The sequence below is a fragment of the Dicentrarchus labrax genome, unplaced genomic scaffold, assembly GCF_905237075.1.
Source record: "Dicentrarchus labrax unplaced genomic scaffold, dlabrax2021, whole genome shotgun sequence".
NCBI lineage: Eukaryota > Metazoa > Chordata > Actinopteri > Moronidae > Dicentrarchus > Dicentrarchus labrax.
In genome coordinates this window covers 3,542,757-3,565,539 of record NW_026136702.1, presented here as the reverse complement: position 1 = coordinate 3,565,539, position 22,783 = coordinate 3,542,757, and the positions used below count along the sequence as shown (strand labels likewise).

General features: G+C 40.6%; 1 protein-coding gene across 2 annotated transcripts in view; it reads right to left on the bottom strand.

Annotated features, from left to right (window-relative positions):
- LOC127379365 (regulator of microtubule dynamics protein 2) overlaps nt 1–22,402 on the bottom strand; it is a 32,211-nt gene extending 9,809 nt beyond the window's left edge. The window contains exons 1-5 of one of the 2 annotated variants that reach the window (XM_051428871.1): nt 22,352–22,402; nt 18,345–18,799; nt 8,151–8,328; nt 7,950–8,052; nt 6,050–6,110 (exon numbers count right to left, since the gene is read on the bottom strand). In XM_051428871.1, coding sequence (XP_051284831.1) covers nt 6,050–6,110; nt 7,950–8,052; nt 8,151–8,328; nt 18,345–18,793 — 791 coding nt within the window. In that variant the 5' untranslated portion in view covers nt 18,794–18,799; nt 22,352–22,402. Of the gene's footprint in view, nt 1–6,049; nt 6,111–7,949; nt 8,053–8,150; nt 8,329–18,344; nt 18,800–20,083; nt 20,273–22,351 lie in introns of those variants that run through there. The other variant, XM_051428862.1, reaches the window with a different exon arrangement.
- Nucleotides 22,403–22,783: the final 381 nt, after the last annotated feature.

Below are 22,783 nucleotides of genomic sequence, written 5' to 3'. Positions count from 1 at the left end.
GTAGAAATGCCAAAACCTTAGCTGTTAGCAGCTTTTTCAATGTGAGAATTTGCTGCGTTTCTATATCACTGTAAATTGAATATCTTTGGGTTTTGGGTCGTTGATTGAATAACAACCAATGTGCAGATGTCACTTTGAGCTTTGGGAAATTCCCTATTTTTGGACATTTATGATTAATTGAGAAAATCCATCTGCAAATTAATCACTAAGAAAACATTATCAGTACTTACAGACTTATGCAGTATGCGGTTTTAATTATACGTCAAAGAACAAAATAAATTATAACATACTAGGACTGCTTCTTGATTAATAAACAAGACTCTAGCTTCACCCACAATTCCCTGTGAATCCCACAAGTCAACACTAATGATCTAACTGCGATCTTCCTTCAAGACTTATGCTACCCAGTTAGTCATTCACCTCTCTCTATAAGCATGCTGTAATATGCTGATGTGATTAAATGCAATAAATCTTACTCGTGGTGAGATGAGGAGAGCGAACAGCGCAGCATACCAGAGGGGAACAGTAATCATAATTGGGACTGAGCATTTCCCAGGTGAGGCTGTGGGAGAGATTGCTCAACAACCAGGCTACCGCAACACATATTTTTAATTCCATCTGATTGGCCAACTCTAAGATTATTCAGCATGCAGCAATTCTGGCAAAGTTTACGGCGAAGTATCTGGACCCAGGAGTGCTAGAGGCAGAGCTGCTGATGGTCGGAACAGCATGTAATAGTTTAACTGAACGTCGGTTTGTGTTTGTGATTATGTCAAAGTTCGTCGTCATCCTGTGCTCTTCCATATGTGATATAAACATCAGATTTTCGTGCAGGAGATGTGTTGTTTTCGGTGTTATGCAACGTATCTATTGTTATTGTGTGAAACAGGCCTTCAGTGGAAAGGCAGAGACAGGTAAGAGGAGGGAGCGTATAAGGAGCTGGGATGTGAAGGTGTAGAGAGGTGTGTCTAGCTTCAGGGGCCAACGTGCTGTTGTTTATCCTTTCCTTTCTTCTCTAAGTTGAAATACTATCTCTCCCCTGCTGTCTAAGGCAAGAAAAGGGAAATATCAAGAGGAGGAGGAAAGGTGGGCGGCAGCAAAACATGACAGGGGGAAGATGAGAGGAGGACAGAACATTTAATTGCGCAAGGTTAGTCCGCGTTTTGATCGCGGCTCAGTGAAATCCCCCACTCTACTGCGCAAAAACAAAAGGCCCTAAGTGTCAGCCGCTTAGCGGAAACAGCAGATTGATTTCAGCCTTCAAATCCAAACATAGTGAACTCATTCAGGAGAGAGAGAGAGGGTCAGGCAGGACTCCAGGCTAAAACTTGCACAGAAACAGGAGGAGGAACTCGAGGAATTCAAGGACAACCTGCGTGAGACAATGTGTGGGAGTGTGTGAAGGGTGCTGATATACTTAGCCTGTGACAGAATGAGCTGATAGTGTTTTTCTCTGCAGGGGAGGTGGGATTTGTGGCTGTGTGTCAAGTGTTCCCACAGCGATGAACCAAAGTCTGAACTTTACGCACACAGGGTTTCCACGGCTACTGGGAACAGAACACAATGCTGCCACGGTGACACTAACGATGGCCGCGGCAAACAGAGGCACGTGTTTGAAATTAAAGTTGTCTTTGTAGAGGTCAAAGTGACCCCCATCCTCCTCCCCGCCTCCCGCCTCCCTCTCCTCTGACCGGCACTGTCACAGGCTCCCAGCTTAATCCGCGGGCCTTTGTACCATCAGAGAGGCCCTATTGTCAGGGATTTACATGGGCCAAATTCACACGGTGGGATCATTGTAAACGCACCTATAAACAAAGCCGGCGATACAAGAATGCAATCACATCTCGCAGCCGTCAGCCTGCTGAGATTACACAAATAGGCTTCACGCTCACTGTCACGAAAGCGTCCCGTGTAACCCAACGCATGCATACTCTATGCTCACTCACACACATACGTACGTCTTACGCTACGTCCCACCTGTGGTCCACACATCAGCCCTCTTTTATAAAGTGGTTTACTAGAAAGCTCTACACAGACACAATGGCTACACACTACTGGAGTGCTTTTGAATAATGTAACCTGAGAGGGGAGAGGTGAAGGCACCTCACCCTGACATACACAGAGAATTAAAAAATTTTGGTGGTGACAGTGTGGAGAGCTCTGCAGACGCTGATAGCATCAATCTCAACGCTGCTCAAGTGCCTCAATACACGCCTAGCTTCAAAAGAGTCCTCGTCCACCTCTCCTGGGAAAAGTACAGAGATTTGGTGCATGACAGAGTGGGAAAGTATGCGTTATCTCTTGTGAAGTGATGACTGTTGCACGCACATCACATTCATTCATCACTTCAGGTCTTCAAACGGCCCAAGCAAAGGATGCTGCATGTATTCTGACTGTGTGAGGTTCACAAATGTCTCGCAACTTGTAGCTGCACATCAGCAGTTTTTAAAAGGTAAAAGCTTTTGGTTATTTAGTGTAATCCCTGGTTTTATCATACCAGTCTGAGATCTTTCGCCAGGGTTATCGACTTGGCGCTACACAAATAAACACAAACCCACAGAATGAGCTTCACGGTTTTTCAACTTGTAGTTAAATAGAAACTTTTGTGAATGAGGACACTGGAGTTTTAGGCCAATATTAATACCAATATTGACATTGGAGAGTTAATAAAATATATAAATAGGGCTGTACCGGAATCTTCAATCAATCTGTTCAATATAAAAATATTTATTTCTGTGCCTCCTACATCAGCAATCCCTGCAGTGGAAACCTGACTATGGGTCTCATGTTTATCCTTTTAATGCCTTTCTTGTCATTTGTGATATGAAAACATTTTGTCAGTCAGAGAAAGTAAAAATGTGCGTAGTTCAGATGTAAAACCACAGTGGACTAAGGAGCGTCTGAGTGGTTGCCAATACTATCAGACCCTATCCTATCTATAGGTTGGGTTCTAGTGGACACTGTGCACAGCAGGCAGTCTCTCCAGGTATTACAGTGTCAGACACAATAACGTCAGCCTCTTTTCTATCTTTTCTAATCTTGTTTTGCAGAAAAAGTAATGGGAGGCAAACCTTTTTACAATATTAACACACATCATTTGTCATTCTGTAGTATATCTGCACTGCCGACACTGTGGTTCATGAACAAATACCTGCAAAGAGAAGCTGCATTTCTCTGCTGCATTAGGAGGAGCCATTAAAAGAAGGACAAGCTTTGTTAACCTGTTATAACACATTCAGTCTGAATTCAAATGTACTTGACAGACAAGTGGTGCACACCTAGAGCAGTCGTACCTTTCACAGAGACACAGTGTATTCACACCTGTGACTTGCCCTGCAAGCTACCAATACAACGGAGCAGGTTTTTGAGACTCCTCACGCTACCTGCTAACCTGTCAATCAAAGAAGTCTGATCGAATATGCATTACGTCATTGTGGTTCACCGGATACAAGTTCTGGATGTACTGTACCTCCAAAAAAATAAAAAAAACGTTGTCAAATTTCCACAAATTAAAAACAGATGAAATAATGAATGAAAACACATTTGGTGGGAATTGTAATTTGCTCCAAACTTGCAGGTATTTATAGGTCACAAACAGTAATGTGACACTTTATAATTCAAGATGTGTCAAACTGGTTTAACAAAACAGAGTGTCATCATACTTAAAACAATTACGGAAGTTTCAGAATAAAGGTTTTGATGAACACCCAATTATTCAGGTTTGTGGCACTGCACCATGAAGACTAAGAATGAGTCAGCAGACCTTGTGTTGGTTATCTTAACTGTGCTTAAATGTGTAAAATTAACACATTGCAACAAAAACTGATGGGTTAAGAAGACGTAAACATACAGTACACAACATACTATGGTTATACAGTCATTGTCTACTGTGTGATATATTTATAATTTAACTTAATCATTTGCTGAAATGCTTCATATTTGACCTGCACATTTCAGGTGTGCCTGCATTATTTTCACAGAAAAGTTGTAAAATGTAAGCTTGGAGCCGAAGTGTAAAATCATTAGTAGATCTTTCACATCCAGAATAATATTCAGCATTCATTTGAACCCATTTCAATACATTTACATCATCTTGCCATTTACCCAGATTTAGAGTTAAATTAGGGTAGATGGCAATGGAAATGCTCAAAAAGCCCTCCATTCACTTGAGCTATGTAAAGAAGTCTCTGTAAGTAGCTTCAGTGGCAGAGCAGGAACTAACTGGCAGCACGTCTAAACAACATCTGCCAAATTGTGACGAGCTGGGCGGCATTCAGGAAAACAGGTGACAAGTTTTCTCACGGCATCGGTACACTAAGTAAACAGTTACCTCAGACATAAACTTCCTTGCAACACTGCCTGGCGCTGTCCCCAGTCCCTGCCTGCTCCCTTCTCAAAGTGCGGCTTTACCTACTTTTCCCTGTCCATTCAATTTAGACAGCGTTTCTGCTCAGTTTAAGGATCTTACAAATTCCATTAGTGGATATAGGATTAAGAATTAAGCTTTTTTAAAGCTGTTGCTCTTAATTAACTAAACAAACACAGCCTTCTATTTCACTTGACGTCTCGAGTGCTGCGGTATGTGCATGAGCTAATGCTAATTATTCCCTAACGAACAGAGCAAACAGGGCTGCTGGCTCGAGACCCTTTGGGTCTGTTTTCCATGAGAACACTTCTTACGCGTGTATACAGAGTTACCACATGATCTCAATTACACAGGACACTAATTCAGGGAATGTAATTAATGGTAACAAATACGTACACTGGGGGAAACTGTTAGTATTATATAAACAAGAAAACACAGTACAATGTTTACTGTATGGAACTCATACATGAGGTAAATAAAGCTAAATAAAAGGGGCTTTGTATCATTTTATTGTAGCTGCATCCGAAGCAGACTTTGCAGTTGTTTTCAAACCCCGAGCAGCTGCAAGCTGATCTCAGAGCTGCAATCTTCATCTCTCTATTCCAGCCATAGATTCCGTGTATGATCGGCAGTCAAGTTTTGACATGAGCAGTGTTCCAGATGAGGAATGCACCACTGGGGCCTGCACAAATATAAACGGGATTCATGCCATCAGGCCCACTCTGCACAACTAATTAAAAGCAAGGGGATTTTTCCCTGAGTCACAGAGCAACCGGGGAGGTATACAAGGGTAGAGGAGGTTCTCCTTATCTCCTTTGTCTGAGAATGACCTACGGCAGCAAAATTCCCCTTTACTGATGGTTGCACTGAGGACCACTCATAACGAGAATTAGTAGTCATTTTGAAATGTCCACTAGCATCAGATGGATGCAACAACAATGTGTTTTAAGATATTTTTGAGGAATTTCTGGGGGAAATCAGACAAATGTTATGAGCTGGACAGTTCTTTGGCACCACATACATCACCAGCATAACCCCAAGCACTAAATATGTAAAGCTGTAAGTATGTAGAGCTCGTGCTGTGAAACAACTACCAACATACAGGAATAGGAGACGACCATTTATCACATGAGTTATTCCGGTGCAACTGTCAGTCTATCTGAGCAGTTAACCTAGGCAGTGTTTACATTCCTCAAACTGGATGTGATGCTATCAGGCGGCCCATGTTTTGGAAGGAAAGATACTATTAACTCACAAACATGCATGTCTGGAAAGCATTCATCATCATTCACATTTTAAGTCACTCAATCATTTAACCCCTGTAGGCTTTCTGAGATGTGCCTTTGGATTCATTCAAGTTACCTCTGCTAATCTGGCCAAAGAGATGCCAAACAAACCCTTTCAAACACAGAGGAACAGCTGCTCCTGCTGGCACATCACTCAAAAGGTCTTACCCCCCCCACACCTCTCATCTGGGGAAAGTACCTGTATTTATGCTTTCACTCTATCTCATTGCCTTTTACTGAAAAAGTTGGTGTAGGATTCAAGCAAGTGATTCACATAATGGGACTCGATGACAGCAAGTCACGTGCCATTAAACTGTATCTGCGTGTATCGTTACTGAACAGAACAAAAAGTACCTTTTAAACAATGTGGAAGGAGGAGGAAACAACTTAAACCTACCACTGATGACTTTCAGCACATGTAGGGTTCAGGCTCACTGCCTCCTCACCAACTTTCTTCCCTAAGAGGAAAGAGAAAGATGGACAACAGATAATGATGCTCCACTGAAACACAAACTCAACACACGCAATTCACCCCCGGACATTCTTGTTCACACGACAAAAGAAGAGAATGCGGATTAGTGGAGTCGAGGGGTGTGTTGACTGAGAAAATAAAACAGGATATACATAAATCATGAAACATTGCTGGGCACTGGATTAAAGCAATAAAAACAGAAGTGATGTGAAATGCAATCCAAGAAGAGAGCTCAGTTTTAAATCCTTCATCACTCAGTGGAAAAGTGTCTCATTCCATCTGCTCTATTAATATCGACATGAATGTTAAATATGATGCCTTGTTGCTTTAAATATCTTTGTCATTAACACCGGTGAAATGCCTTTGACACAGGTGTCTTTGCAGGAAGCACCTGGCCAGCTCTAATTAGAGGCACATTGATGAGGAAGGATTACAGAGAAGCAGGTCAATCCAGTCTGAACTTCGGTAGAATCACAAAACAGCCTCTGTTTGAGGGGGGAAAAAAAGCATTATCGTCTACTGTGCAAAGTCTCAGAGTGTAACACAAGACAAGCGCGGAAAGTCCTCCTACACTGCTTGCAAAGAACCTGTGGGAGATCACAGAGAAAAAAAAATTTGTTTTGTCATCATGAAGTTGACTTTCAGACTGTGAGATGTCGTCTTTGTTGAGTGCGTAGTGTATTTATTAGTTCAGGCTGCAATGGATCATGGTGGCTACAGACTGTGATAACAAAAATCTAAAAAGCTCAATGCTCGTCACACTGTGGGAAAATCTCGGTCACAATCTGTGTCAGATTGTAGGATAGTAATTTTATAGTCTTTAGAAATAGTTCTCTAAATAAAACACAAAGGGGCAAAGAAGATAAGAAATGCCAAGTTTTAAAATAGAGTTTGAGATAAACAGAGAATCTATTCCGGTTGGTTGGTGAATGTGGAGTGTAGTATCATATCACATTGTGAGTTTGACACTGTCAGAAGTTTGGCTCTAAATCTGCACACATTATCGAGTGATAACCAAAGATTTCACTACATTTCTCTCATGACTGACACTTGATGCAAGTGCTCTTTCCACCACAACAATCAGACTTAAAGGTCCAGTGTGTAACATTCAGGAGGATCTATTGGCAGAAATTAATATAATATTCACTGTAGGTATGTTTTCATTAGTGTATAATCACCTGAATATAGGAATTGTTGTGTTTTGTTACCTTAGAATTTGACATTTTTAACAACAAACTGAGTTTCATGGCCACAGTAGTTTCTCCTTCTCAGGTTCTCAGCGGTGTTCAGTTAGTTGCAATCTGAAACTTCACCACTAGATGGCGCTAAATACAACACACTGGTCATTTCATTACAAGGCCTTAAATCTGATTAATAACCATGATGTTGCTGTTGTGGTGGAAAGGGTGCAGTAGTGTACACAATCAAGGATTTGACCCTTAGGTTGACAATAAATGTCTTTTATTGAGAACCAATAATCAGTGGGCAGAATGTGGACAACAGCTTTTCTAGAGTTGTGGTTCATTGAGCACCAGTATTATGTTATTATAGTGAGGGTATGTGTGTTATACAACCAGGCTTGTGCTGTCCTACAACTCCACTCTTGCAGTTAACATTATCTGGTCCATTGTAGACAATTTGAAATAAAGTTTCTGCTACAGTAATTCATTGTGGTTGAACCAACTCATTGACTGACGTCACTGCAGGAACACAGACTTGCACGGATTTGGGTTTTCCGAATGAGACACTGACATTTGGGGTTTGGCCAGTATAACAGCTGTGGTTATGTGGAAAATGATGTATCAGACAAGGTTAAGTAGTTTACCAGTTTCTGCGTGGGTCTTCTTCTCCTCCAGAGTGGAGCTGACATCATGAACATCACAGTAAGCACGGATTAGCCGCCAAAGAAACGTTGAGTTCTGTCCAAACTACAGAAGAACATCAAAGTGTTAAGACGCACTGTTTTGTATTGAATGACAGGATTATGAACGTCCATCAACTGAATGCATTCAGGGAGTTTACACACCTCGTCTCTCTGCTCCAAAAGGACGTCGAGACTTTCCCTTTTGTCAGATTCAGTGCCCTGATGCAAACAGTCGATCCGCTCAAGGAGGACAGATAACTTGTCAGCGGGCTGTTCTTCATCCGTCTGCTCATCATCACTTAGCTCTTCTTCCTCAGAGTCCGTCAGTGCAGTCATATACCTGAAAGCGCAAGCGAACACAAGAGCACAACGTGTTGGTAAAGGAATAGGGGTTGTCAGCATGTGCAATTAAACTACTGATGTGGATTAGAGAGCTGAACTGAATGCTTAGGTGGTTCCAATCACCAGGCCAGACTGTTTCCATCCTGCCATCAGCAAGAGGTGCAACTTGGCCTCAGGAAGCATCAATAAACAGCCTAAAATGTTTGCGAGTTTCTCTGAATTACAAGACTATGGCCTCGCACTTCTACTTGTGAGGTGGAATAAAAACGCCTCAGCTGAGGAGGTTCTCGGATCAATCAAAACCTTGTCTTAACGAGCATTTTTACAATCAGTTTTGTGCCAGGTGCTGATTATAAAGGATCAATCTTCACTGCCTGTTTACACACAAACGGCAAAGGGTTTGTTTACATAAGTGGGTCACTTAATTGTTTATAAATGCTAGCTGTAAAGAAACTCTTGACGTCTTAACGTGGATACCTGAAGGCTTTTCAACGAACACAGGGAGCTTGTTTGTCAGGGTGAGGCACGCAACACTCACATTAGATGTTTTATGATGCTCTTTCAACTGCTGTAAGTATGTACAAACACCCTAAGCTAACAGTTAAGAAGGAGCAGTAAAAAAAAAAAAGAGCTATATTAAGGGTATAGGTAAAAATTAAAGACATAGACAAGGGTGAAAATATGAAAAGCCTCTATTAAGTGTTGGCAGCGGCTGCATGTGCGTCATTGGTGGTTAAGGGAATATTTTGGGCTGCGAGCCATGGTTCTGGAAGGATATGTCAGAGCGGGCTACAGACAGAAACACTGTGGACCCAACAGGTGCCTCGTGCCTGAGGCTGCTTCCTGACTCCACCCCACAACACACACACCTTCAACCCCGAGTGCTGTGATTATAGGAGTAAAATGAGGGCATCTGAGCTGCAGTCAAGAAAGGAACTGTCAAGTAAAACGCACCATGGCCGACAAAGTCAACAACACCACTGGCAGCAATAGAGCAATATCTATCTGAAGTGTGCAAACATTAGCTAATGTTAGCCACCATAAGCTACTGGTTATACCAGACCAAGTAAGGCTGTGGGAAAAAAACTGTGTGTGTTTTACTGTGAATTCAATTTGTGAAAGGAAGGTTTCAAAAGTAAAAAAAAATGATTCAAGTTCAAGATAGCCTTTTTAAAGACCAACTGATGTGAGTTTGATGAAAGCATTATTAGCCAGTAGTTGGAATATTTTAAGACATTAAGTGATATAAAGTGGGATCTCTGTGACCCACAGGATTGTAATTCATTCAAATCCAGTAGCTTAGTAGGAAATCACTGTAACCGTGAGAAACAACTAGACTTTACAGTATCTTTATTCTAATCTCCATCTGCTTTTATACCATCATTTTGAGATAGTGTGCAAAGCCCTTGTGCAAACTCCCTCTCTGCACTTACCCCTGAGTAAACCCTAAAACCTGCAGGCACGGTTCAAACCATTTATTGGCCAATACACCCCAGCTTAAAAACAATCTGAATGGGTGTGCTTTTGTGTTTACTCTGACTGTTGTGGTCTTCCTTTTTTGTCTGGCTGCACCATATTACTGCCTCGTAACAAACAGACCTGGCTCTTAACTGTAGCGAGACAGTCACATTATTGGACTTGTGTCATTCATTCATTCCCTAATTCATTCATCCTTTTGTCCTTTTATTCATTCAGCAGTCCGTTTTCCCTCCCTCCCCGCAGTTATTTACTCAGTAGAGCTGGAGAGTACTGAGTGATCAGCGCATTCCTGTCACGCCATTCCACGGCTCATGAATCACTTGAGTTGAAAGAAAAAAGAAGCTAAGGATCTTTTTGTATTACTGTGTGTTTATATAGTGTACGTATGTTTGTGCAGGAGCCATTATTATCCTAATGTTGCTAGCAGTGCAGAGCTCTGAAAGAACAAGTCTAAATATTGTCACGACTATTTCAACACCGACAAGGTACATAATATACCAGCAGGCCTTTCTATGACTCACACATGACAAGAAATATGATATTATTTTCTGCAGGCAAATTCTGTCAGGGAGGACAAAAAACATATGTGCACAAGTACTACAACATATATACATAAAACATTTAGAATTAACCAACTTTTGACAGCAGTGGAAGCCCATAAAACTCAGAGAAGCAGGGAAATGATCCATGACTTTCTGAGCTGATACTTATGGCGGCAGATCATTGAACCAACTTTTTAAGGCTTGAAATAATTAATTAAAACCCAAGTTATCAGAAAAATGGACACTAGAACATAAATCAGCGTGATAAGAACTATATCTTTGTTTAAAATGTACTTGCTTGCACTTCTTTTGTTTGGCCAATCTGCTAACATGGAGGCTTTATGAGCTATACTGCAATCAGCCACCAGGGGGCAATCAAGATGTTTTGGCATCACTTTTGGAGAGCTGTCATATCGATGGTGCAGATTTATTGGAAGAGGATGCTATTTTCGCATTCACTGACACCTCTGGTTCATTCAGATATTAATTTTTTTTTGTATTAAAAGGAGTAGAAGAATACCACATTTGCCAATTACGGTTCACAAATGTGAGCAGTTGCTCGCTTTAATATTACTGTAAAGAAACTTGTTAAATGGCTGCAACTAACTATTTTTATTATCAATAGAATATCAGAGAATTGAGAAAAATATCCAGTTTCCCAGAGCCCCATGTGACGTCTTTAAAGGAGGACGTGTGTAGGATTTAGTGCCGTCTAGCAGTGTAGGTTCAGAGCGTAACTCCGCCGCTTCACCCTCTCCTTCCCAGCAGCAAGGAGAAACTACGGTGGCTACTAAATGCCCCTATCTGAATCCAGTGTTTGGTTTGTCCCTTCTGTGCTACTGTAGAAACATGGCAGTTCAACATGGCAGACTCTATGGAAGGCACCCTGCAACATCTGTAGATAAAAACGGTTCATTTTAAGGGAACAAAAACATCACGATTCCTATATTCAGGTGATTTTACACTAATGAAAACATTCCATTTCTGCCAATAGATCCTCCTAAATGTTACACACTGGACCTTCAAATTGCTGTCCAAACCTCAAAGATATTTAGTTTACAATGAGTTCCAGCACGTTGTTGGTATTTTGTTTTTCTTATATATCTTAAACAATTCCTCAATTATTGTTGCAGCACTAATTTAAATACATCCATTTAGGTTCAGGTAACTTGTGAGTTTGTGGTATTTTACTAGCTGACGCAGCATTTAACTCACACAGTGATGAAGCTATTCTGACATACTACGAGTTATTTCAACACCGATGACTGCAGGCACCCCTGAATAATAAGAAACACTCAGTATACCAAGTCAGTATCTTCCACTTTGTATTCAGCAGCAAGAAACAGTACATCTACTGTGTCCAACCTTGTAACACTCCAAGTTTTGTGTTAAGTTAAACACTGCAAAACTTTAACCTTCATTTGCAACAGGCTGTGTGCTCGCTAGAGGAGATCAGTTCAGTATACAGACCCCCAAGGGGCATTGAAGGGATCTCTCAATAGAGCTTAGCAATGGCAGTCTCCGCGGTTACACCGTTCAAAACAAACCCCAGTTACCATCCCAACATCACCGGGCCTTGGAGCATGCAGCCCAGCTTATTCAGGACTGTGTAGCTGTGGTGACGGGACCAATGAAAAGCTGCTCTACAACAATAGCTGACTGACTGGAGAGAGTCCAGTTGTGTATTCTCTCTGCCCCCCAAAGGCTGGGCAGGGATCGACTCTTTAGATGTCAGCTCCCACTTTCCCACTGATCAGCTGCTGAACCACCTCGCTGACAGCATCACTGGGTTTCTAACTAAGCCACTCTTTGTTGTGGCAAATAACACAGGCTCATAAAACAAGAACAAAAGAAAATGCATGTGAAAAATAATCTGCCAGTCATTAATTTGTCACTGACAGATGTCAGTAATGAATGCAATAATTCATGTGGCATGTTCAGCCACAAATAGCACTTCTGTTTGGATGTTGTAACACTTTGTTTCTAAAATAGCAGGAGGAAGAAACAAATTTAGAAACTTGGGTTTGTACACAAGTGATGTTCGGTTTGTAATGGTGCCAAAAGGAAAACAGGCCACAAATAAATCTGAACAGGACGCAGGATGACAGCTTCTCTTACAGAGAGTGAAACTCAAGAAATGATTGAGTGAAAGAAAAGCAATTTGAAAGAAAGGAGAGTGATCTAAAGGAAAGTTCAATCATCTAATAATAGTAATTAATATTATATGTCAAGAAAGCCAAGCATCCAAGGACACTAGTTTATTTTATTCATGCAGCTGCGGCATGACATAGTGATCCAATTTTGTGTAAGGGATAAGGACCACTCAAAATGCATAATTCTGTTGTTCTCTCACCCTATAGTCTGTGGGCCAGTACTGGTGGCAAAATCTCCACCTATTCTGTGGATAATGTTAATTTCATAATGATTCGTACTCCCTGAAGTCAAGCAGCACAAGTTAAGTGACAATGTACAAATACTACTCACCCATTTTTAATGTTTATAACAAAAAAGTATTTGTCCTTTGCTGGACGGGATGCTTTAAAATAAAAATTGGGGCATAAATTAAGAGTATAACCACTTCTCCAGGCAACACTACATCTGCTTGAAGCTAACACAATGAGCTTATAAACTCTAAAACGTAGAATCACTAGTAAGTAGTCATGTGATCCACTGCTAATATAGAAAGTATTGGCCATTAAAGCAGACACGAGTGGGAGATGTGGGTGGTCAGATCTCAAACCCCGACAGGGTGAGTGGGGATACATCAGACAGCTGAAGGTGTCTGCTCTGTGGGAATTGTATACATTGTATGCAGTTCAATACATGTGTTTGTTTGACTAAAAAGCCTTTCACTGAAGTATGAATCTGAGGCTATAGATGTGAATGTTTTTGATACGGACAGCTGCGGAGCGGCACGTACCATGACGTCACAGGGAAGTTAGAGTAAAGCTCTTAATCACAAAGCAGACAATGAGCTCCTTTTTCTTTTTCTAAAAATTTTGGTGTGTGTTGATCAGGCTTGCCCGTCACTAAACAAAACTTCTGCCTAAATCTGCTTAAATCAACAACTATCCAATATCATAAATGCTATTTTTTTGGAAAAGGAAAAAAGAAGTGGTAATGTCCTCGAGCTACAGCGACGTGATGTGAATAAACTCTGCAGAACTGTTCAAGGAATTACAAGTTCCTACAAGACACTTTTAAATGAGGCCTCTGACAGCTTGGCACACAGACAAGGTGATTGATGGGTCTCCTTACCTGCAGAGAGGTAGCTATGAGGAAGCCATTGTGACACAAGAGGAGTGAATAAACAGCTGGAACTTTCAACCTTTCAGCGGCTGGGTCTACACGTTCTCCCGTTTTTTTGATCGACACTACCCTGCTCCATAATTTAGACAATATGTCACACTAATTGTTCTGTTACTCGGGAACATTTCTGCAGAAGTAATATGCATCATTACACAGACTCAGGGTGGAGCTAGAGCGCCTTATTATCAGACAATGTGCCAACACTGGTCACGCTTGAAATATCTGACAAACATAGAGGAACGAAGTTGATTCATGAAAATAATAATTTGTATATTTTCTTTTACTAATCAACTGCAGTTATGAAACTAGAGAAAACATTTCAACACAAATGTTAGAAAACCATTAAGCTTGCTAAAGCAGTCAACTCCAGAAGGGTTTAAACACAAGCTGTTGTCTATTCATGATGTGCATCTATCATGTTCTGAAGCAGAGCTTGCTGTAGGATTTGTTGAAGGCCCTGTTCATACTTGCAGGATGCCCCCTGTTGGAAATCTACTGCCCCACTAAAGCCTTTATTTACAGAAGTTCAGTAAACTACACAGCTGAAGATGTGTTTTTCTCTAATGTAATAAACCACTTGGTATGCAACAGCTAAACATGACTTCTTCTTATTTCATTTGGCAAAATGTTGAACTGAGATGTTTGCAAACTTGCATTTAGCACAAAGCAATACATACACTAATCTTGCTAATCTTAAATGCATTCTTAAGGCTTTAGATTTCAACAAACGTGCAATAACTATTACCCAACCCTTAGCATCATGGCTCTCATGGGGATATTGTGCGGAGATATTGTGCTCCAAACACTTCCAAGCCAGCCGAACAAGACTTAAAGAGCCCTTTAAATGGAAGTGAGGATTAGGGGTGTAACTGGCTCCTCTGGGGGATCTCTAGAAATTCCCTAAGGGGCTGAAATTTCTTCACTGTACCATTCCCACTATCCCCCCACACCCTGTGCTCTTACAAATAACAGAGCGGCAGGAAAGGCTCTTTAATTACGGGAGGTGTGTGCTTGATGTGATTTCTTTTAAAGCATAATAACGCTGGCTGTAATTAAGAGCATTTGATGGAGCCGACGACTGTCACTCAAAACCTGTGAACCTCATGTGCTAGAGGGCAGTCTCACACCTCCATCTGCTCCTCCAGCCAATGAGAAGGGCCACGGTAACATAAGTAGAGGTGGGTCGACCTGAACTGTTTATCCATCGTGAAAGAAGACACATATGATATGGTGTTATTACCTGTCTGCGAGCTGTCCTACTTCCAATGCCAACAGACATACGTGACCTGAAAACCTGGTTGTGTCACACATTTTGGCGGAAAAGAAGTAATCTTTTTCAAACAATATATGTTTATGGACGCGTATCTGGGTGCATCTGAATTATCTCAAGTATGTCAAAGATTATATAACAACTGACGCTGACTTATGGTGAAAACATAAACGCCCCGACTCCGCCCAACCTTTGTGTGGAATGAGATTCTTAGAGGACACAGACAGTAAAACACAACACTGATTAATTACCCAGGGTGCACTGGATGTTCGGCTGGCCTACTTCATGTTGTTGTAGTTGTAAAAAATGGCTCAGAGGCAACTGATTAATCATTGCGAGGACAGTAACAGAGATCGGGAGGAGTCGTGCAGATCTGATCTAAGGCTCACTGCACACCATAAAACAGTGTGGTTAGGGTTTGAAAGCAGATGCACTCAGTGTTATGATGTCTTCTTGGCGCTTCACGTACAACGCTTCCTACACCAGTGGTTACCAACCTTTATCGTTCAGGGACCTGTTTTCTATCATTGAGTAAACTGACCACCCCTGACTGAGTGACATATATATTCAATGCATGACAGAGAGTACAGAACAGCTGATACACTGCACAATTAACCCAAATAGGGAACACAATAACTGCAGGAAGTTTGTGTAAAACAAGCGATTTGGGTGTTTTTTTTTCTGTGAATATTGCACCAGAGATATGTTGATATTTTTTAATAATCATACAGACTTAATTTACCTCTTTCTTTGACAAATTCAGTGTTTTCTTCTCCCTGATGCTCAGCCATTGCTCTTTCTTCGCAGGACGAGAGAGTTAAGTAAATAATAATCTAAACTTTAAAAATAACAGTTTCATTTAGTTTCCTTTACAGAAGTGAAAGAAATGCTGAGATATATATATATATATTTTTTTTTAAGCTTTCTCACACCCCTTAAAATCAAAAAAGGCCTTATGACCCACCGGGTTGGGAGCCACGGTCCTACACAAATGAAGCACAGGTCAATCAGGGTTAAGGAAAACAAAAAGATCTCTGTGTGCTGCGATATGAAAACTCTGCATTCTCTGATTAGATTCAATTTCTGAATCGCGTGTTTAAAATATATTCAATCACGTCCAAGAAAAACTTCAGTCTGCCTGACTGCTGAGAACATCAAAGCTTTGGCTTAATCATCATCATTTAACAGTTGATATTTGTTTTTATGAGATGAGATTTAAAAATGATAGTCCATTCAAAAGAAACACTTCTGTTGTTTATGTTATCCAAGGTTGGCACGAGTTCAAGGCATTTTGGCTGAGGGTGGATGTGAATGACTGGGCATGTGGTACTTGATTAGTCTGCTGTTCTCTGCAGCACCTCAGGCAAATGTACATTCTGTCATAGCTATAATTTAGCCCATAAAATGAGCAAACAAGTTTTACTGGTAAAGTAGGAGGGCCCCGAGATTTCTAGATTCACATACTGATCAATGGGTAAGATTGTTAAAGTGGAAATTAACCTTAAATCAATTTCAGTTTGTCACCTGTTGAGATATTTATCTGTTAATCTATCGATCTTGTGTTTATCTACTGAAAATGCTTACATTGAGGAGAATGTTGTGGCTGATGCAGAGTTTGATAATTTGCAGAAAGATTTATATACATGCATAGAATTTACATACCACAGGTCGATATTTACAGATATTTTAAAACCCTTTTACACAAAAATCTGCTCAGCTGCGAAATCACGAGCAGCAGCTAAATATTGTAAACAGCGAAGTCTGCTGGTCAAAGTACGTACTGATGCCACTGATTCAAAATTATTATAAGCTTGTTTTTTGTCCGATTACCTTTTAAAGTTGCGTTTATTTAATATCAGCATCTCTATGTCAGTATAATATGTGATAGGACAGACTTTAAACTTCTTTTTCAGGCTTTTTTATGGCTTTATTTCATCGGGACAGATTGACAGGAGTGGGCGGGAGAGAGAGGGGATGACATGCAGCACTCTAGCAGGTGAGCTACCAGTTACTTGATTCAAGTAAAAATGTTAAGTACGTGAAACGGTGCGTTTCCTGGGTCTTTACACACTTTGATCTTACTGATCCGAGTTCAAATCTGAAGAGCTTATTGGTCTACGTTCACAGAAAAACCACATACTCCTTTTCATCTGGTAAAATCTGCCTTTGTAGAACAAGAACCAACTTTCACCGACACTCATCAAACAAGTTCCTTTGACTGACTGACTGGCTGTCAAACACCCTCAACTGCTTCCTAAAAATCCCCTTGATGTTTGCTCTCTTTTGTTTGAATTCAGGGGAATGCCTACAGTTCATGCACCACAAATCCACTTCTGTGACAACCTTATCATCCTAGTCCGTAAGGGATAAAAGTGCAAGACGCAGCCTGATTGATTTATTGGTTCATTCATTTCAAAGTCCTGAGTTATAGGCAGCCACTGCAGATACTTACTTGCAGTGAGTGGAGAAATCAACCTAACACACATGTTTTGATTAATGTCCACAACATGTAGCTACAACTTGAAATGAGATAAGACAGAAGTGAAGTCATACTGACTGATTCAGAACAATTAAGCTGATAACCTGAAGTTTCATTTGAATAACGTGACTCTTGGAATGGCAGACGTCAACTAGAGAAGACGTATCACTCTGTCTGTGTTGTGGGAACTACAAACTACTAACTTGTAGTTGTGTAGTTACAGAGTGGAGGTTTATCCCTTTGGCTGAGTACTGACACCAGCTTGCAGAAGGAACTTTAACCAGACAACAGAAGTTTAAGTTTAGCACAGGGACTCTGTGAATCTGTGTCTTTTCACTTGTGTATCCAAGTGAAATGCTCCTGCAGTAAAGCCCTGTTTAGTTCTAATATATATTTAAGATCTTCTTACTATGGGACTGTTTTTGTGACATTAATGTGTATCAGCCAGAGAAAGACCCTTATGCAGATGCATTATGGGTTTCCTACAGGGATTATGTAGGGTTGGGACTAATACAAATATATTCAGGTAAATAATGTGATTACTATACAAATAGACGGTAAATGTGATGAGGATACTGCACTTTTAGCACAAGCTGATCTGGCAAATTAATAATTATCATGGGAGCAACGATCCAAAATACTGGCTGTTATCAAAGGTCCAAGTCTGCCGTGTGTGTTAAATTAATGTTTGGTTCAGTAGTCAGCCAGGGACAGTGCGTGAATTCAGTTTAACAATTAAAGTGAATATTTTGGGTTAATCTGTGTGTGTATAAATGTATGTGTAATTGTGAGGGAAACAGGGGTGGGACTACTATATTTTGATTTGATTTTGATTACTACCGTAGAATCTGAGGGTGAGGATACATCGTTTGAGAAATGTATAATTTGATATAAAACTGTAATATTGAATTTTCATAGAGTTTTATAATACTCACCCTCCCTCGCTCTCTGCTTCCTCTGAGCTCCGACCTCCAGCTCTGGCCCCTACGAGGGTCCCCGCAGCCCTTTTCCTTCGTGTTGGTGTGGTCCTGTGGAGCAGGCTGGCTCGGCGCGCCTCATTTTGCCCCCCCAGCTCCTCCCTGATATGGTCCGGCAGCATCGGCAGAGCATTCTTCAACGACTTCATCTCATCCTTCAGCTCGGACACGCACTGGATCAGGGCCTCGAGGCGCTCCAGCACCTCAGCCTGACCCCTCGGCAGACCTGGACTATCGACCAACATGACGCCAGTCCTCTGTTCATTAGTGCGGTTGAGGTACAACCCCGGACACGAGCCTCTCCGTCTTGACCTAAAGCCCTGGTAACAAACCACAGCCAAACTGATGCCGGCCACTCCAGCCAACGCTCCCAGAACCAGCACCTTGCTGTCTGCCTGGGCCATCATGCAGGCCTGCAGAGGACGGACAGAAACAGACAGTTTTAATCTACTGATTTCATAAACATTCAGCTGAAATTGCATTGTGGACATAAGAAAATCAGGGGGTTACGACAAAAAAATGATTTAGTCTATAAACTGTCACATAGTAGTTAAATAGCTAAAATAGTTAAAAATACCCATCATAACGTTCCAGAGCCCAAAATAACGACTTACCAACGGTACAAAACCCAAAGATACATCAGCTTATAATGATAAAGCAATGAAAACCCAACAGTTGAGAAGCCAGAACAAGCAAATATTTGACATTTTATGCTTGATAAATGACGATATATGATCAAACCTAACAGATATATGTATATTATATTAACATATAACTCATAGTAAGCTGACACCTCGATATTAATACACATTAAGTACATCTTCTGGGTTTTACTTATGATCTGCAAATGTTGGTTTTACATTTACCTACAGTGCACAAGCCAAAATCCTGACACGCACATTTGATATGTGTAAAGAAACGTCCCTTTTTAGAGCCTCCTGTACTCACAGTTACAGTGAGGTAAAAAGCACCAGGTGAGTGAAAAACTGTAATCGTGACGACCTTAACCTAAAACAAAGTCCCAATGTTGTCTTTGGAAACATTGGGACAAATGCCTGTATGTGTTTTATACCTCTACGTTGTTGTCCATGTATTGTATGGTGTTGTTTCTGTGTCAATATGAACCCAATGCGTGTCCACTGATATCTGAAGAAAAGGGTTTATAAAGAATGTGAAGGACGCAGCGAGGTGTGGCTTTAAAAGAAAACACTCCTCTCTTATCTGTGTTTGGACATTGTGTGTGTGTGTCCTCCCAGAACATATTTACATCAGTTTGCCCTGAAGGTTGTTTGTGCTGCTCTTTAAACCCTCATACTTCTTGGTTGTGTGTCCCTGCTGCTTGTTTACTACTCACTAACTTAAGAATGACTAATTGGATCAACACTAATCAGTGAGCAGAGTACCAACAGCTCTATAAACACACACTGAGCTAGTATTGTCTGATATGTTCACTTCATATGTGCACAATTAAGATTCACTGCGTTAATTAGCTGTTAATGACAATGTCGTGCTGCTAGCAGAACCGGGGTCACCGAAACCCGTTCCGGCTAACAGTGGAAAAACAAAGTTCCTCTTTAAAGTTAAACGGTTGTAACTCGTTAAAATGTTCACTTTCAACGACAAGCCACCACAACGACACGTTACGGTAACATTTTCTGTGTGAATTGAGTCGAAATTGAGGGTTTTAGAGAGCTTACTGCACAGGTGAGGACAGAGGCACTTCTGTTGGCTTGACAGCTCGCTGGTGTAACCGTCAAAACACGCCGTGTGTGAGCTCAAGCGCCGCAATGAAAGGTTCCGGGTTTCACACGCCTCAACCCTCGCAGTTAACATTACTGAAATTACACAAAGTTTGACTCAGATAAATCGATTTATCATTCACATTCAAATCTTTCATATACGTTGATCTCATCACGACCTCCGACCTTGGGGAGCTCATGTCATCACCAGGGGCGGATCTAGAAGGGAGGCGGGTAAATGGAAATGCCTGGCCACCCCAAATGCCACACCCAATGGGTGTCAACTGGTGCCACATTTAACACATTAATTTAGATTAATTACAAAAAATAATGTGTTAAAAAATGAGGATCTTTTATGGCCACATTTTTGACTAAGTGATAAACTTAAGTTCAATGAAAAAATACATGTATTTGGGGAAAATATCTTATGATTTGGAGATAAAACAGTGTAGAATGTGAAAGTGTTCAATGCTTTACTTATGTGCCTTAATAATGTAATGTTTTTGAGTTCAAATATCTTCACAAAATCTCCTCCTTGGACGCGTCAGGACTACACATACCAGGGTATCTGGGTAGTTTATTCTGCTTTCAAACACACATCGACAGTCAAAGAAAGAATCGATTTCCTCTATCAAAATATAGCATCATTTACCCACTCTGGTTCACTCAGGCTACACGTTTGCCTGCAAAAGTCTTCTTAAACTTCTCAGTATCGACAATACTGCCATCCACTTTGTCCCTTTCAGCACTCTTTACTGTAACTGGTAATCTCCAGTCAACTGGCCATCACTCAGATCCATTGATATCAGTTAATTCATGAAACTTTTATTGGCATAAATTCCATATCTATCGTATCTGTCTGGGTTTATTTGCATTACCTGTATGTATGTTTTATTTGTTGTACTCGCCTCCAGTTAGAATTATTGTGTGCCACCCTTTAAAGTCTCCATACCACCCTCTGGCCACCCAATGAATATTTCTATAGATCCGCCCCTGCTCTTCACTGTTGCCTCACAGGTGTTGTGTGTGTGGAGTTTGCATGTTTCCATTGTTTGCCCCCCTCCCCCTTTAATCCCAACTGATACATGTCAAAAGAAAAAGAGATTCCCGTTAGGTGTGGTCTGCCTGCCTTTTGTCTGGCTCATTCATAGTTACCTCTTCCTTTCCACTTGATACTGAATGAATATATAGAAAATTAATTAATTAACATTCAGGCCCTTGTTCTTGGAATTTAGAAGGTCTCATTACATTTTGAAGACGCTTTGTTTTAGAATATTTCAGGATTTTATTGTAAAACTTTTACTATTAATGCCACATTGTTTTCTTTTGTCTACCACAGGAGAATGAAGACCTTGCTTCTACTTTTACCTGCAATCTGAATTGATCGTCTGTTATGAGTAACATCGCAGTGTTTCCCTTCTTTCTTCTTTCCCTGAAGCCAGAAAGTCTAGATTAAAGTCTAACCCATCTTGAAAAGCTAGTTTTTGAGCTTGTGTTTCCTGTATGAGTCGACCTTTTTAGTTACATTCATCACTGTTGTGTTCACAGTACAACTACTGTTTGCACATGTTCCACAGGACGTTTCCCTCACCTGACCTACGTACACTTGCAGTATATGCAGACTTATGCTCTATAACAACTAATAAATCCCATCTTATTACTGTGATTAAAAGTTGATTGCAGATCATTAAATCTCAGAATATTTAATTGGCTCTAAACATTTAATTATTGCACACATCAAGAGTTTATATTGCGCTGGTTGTTAATTACCTTGTTATCTAACATTTAGTCTCTATATGTTGACATGTTCTAAGGTTTTAGTAATATAGATTAAATCTATGAGCACATTTTACCCCTTTTTTGGTCTTTTGCATCAGAGTTGTATTTCATCAACCTTAGCGTCACAACATGTGAGTGAGTAATCAGTGAGCAAAGTTCAACCCAGCAGCTACAGCAGTGTAAAGAGTGTGTTACATAAAACCTGTTGTATGGACCGATGACATTAACTGCCTTTAAAGGGATTAATCCATTACTATAAGATACTTTACATACTTAATTTCTGATTGAATGTTTCCAGTCTTATTTGTATGTGTTGCACAAATACCCACTTCTGTCTATAATAAATATCAATATATTATGATCTTGCTTATTATAAACTATTATACTACTATAAACCTGCTGCTTCCAATCTTTATTATATAATAAGAAGCTCAAAGAAAGACCTACCTGGTGTCTGTGTGTCTCTGCAGTGAACTTGGACAGAATGTGAACCGGGATTTAAAAAGTTACTTAACACACGTAGTATCACATCAACCTTGGACCTGTAGTCCTTACTGGGTTTTATTCAAGTGTTACACACGTCAAACCGCTGCCAGTCAGAGAGGTTAACTCGCAATTTACTTAATGTTTTGCAATAGCGCCATATTTTTATTGATATAATATTTTTTGTCTGATGCTTGTGTTGTTCATCTGCACATAAAGTTTGTGATTAACGTTTTTCATCTGACAAAAGAACAAACAAATGGTCTCTTTCTGGGATGACCTTGTTTATTTGATTTGGCAGAGCTACATGGTCTCTCTAGATGGTTGTTTCTTTCAGCCTATAGAGAGGTAGAGAGCCATACTTTCTTGGAAACAGAGGTAACAGGGAGTTCCCTT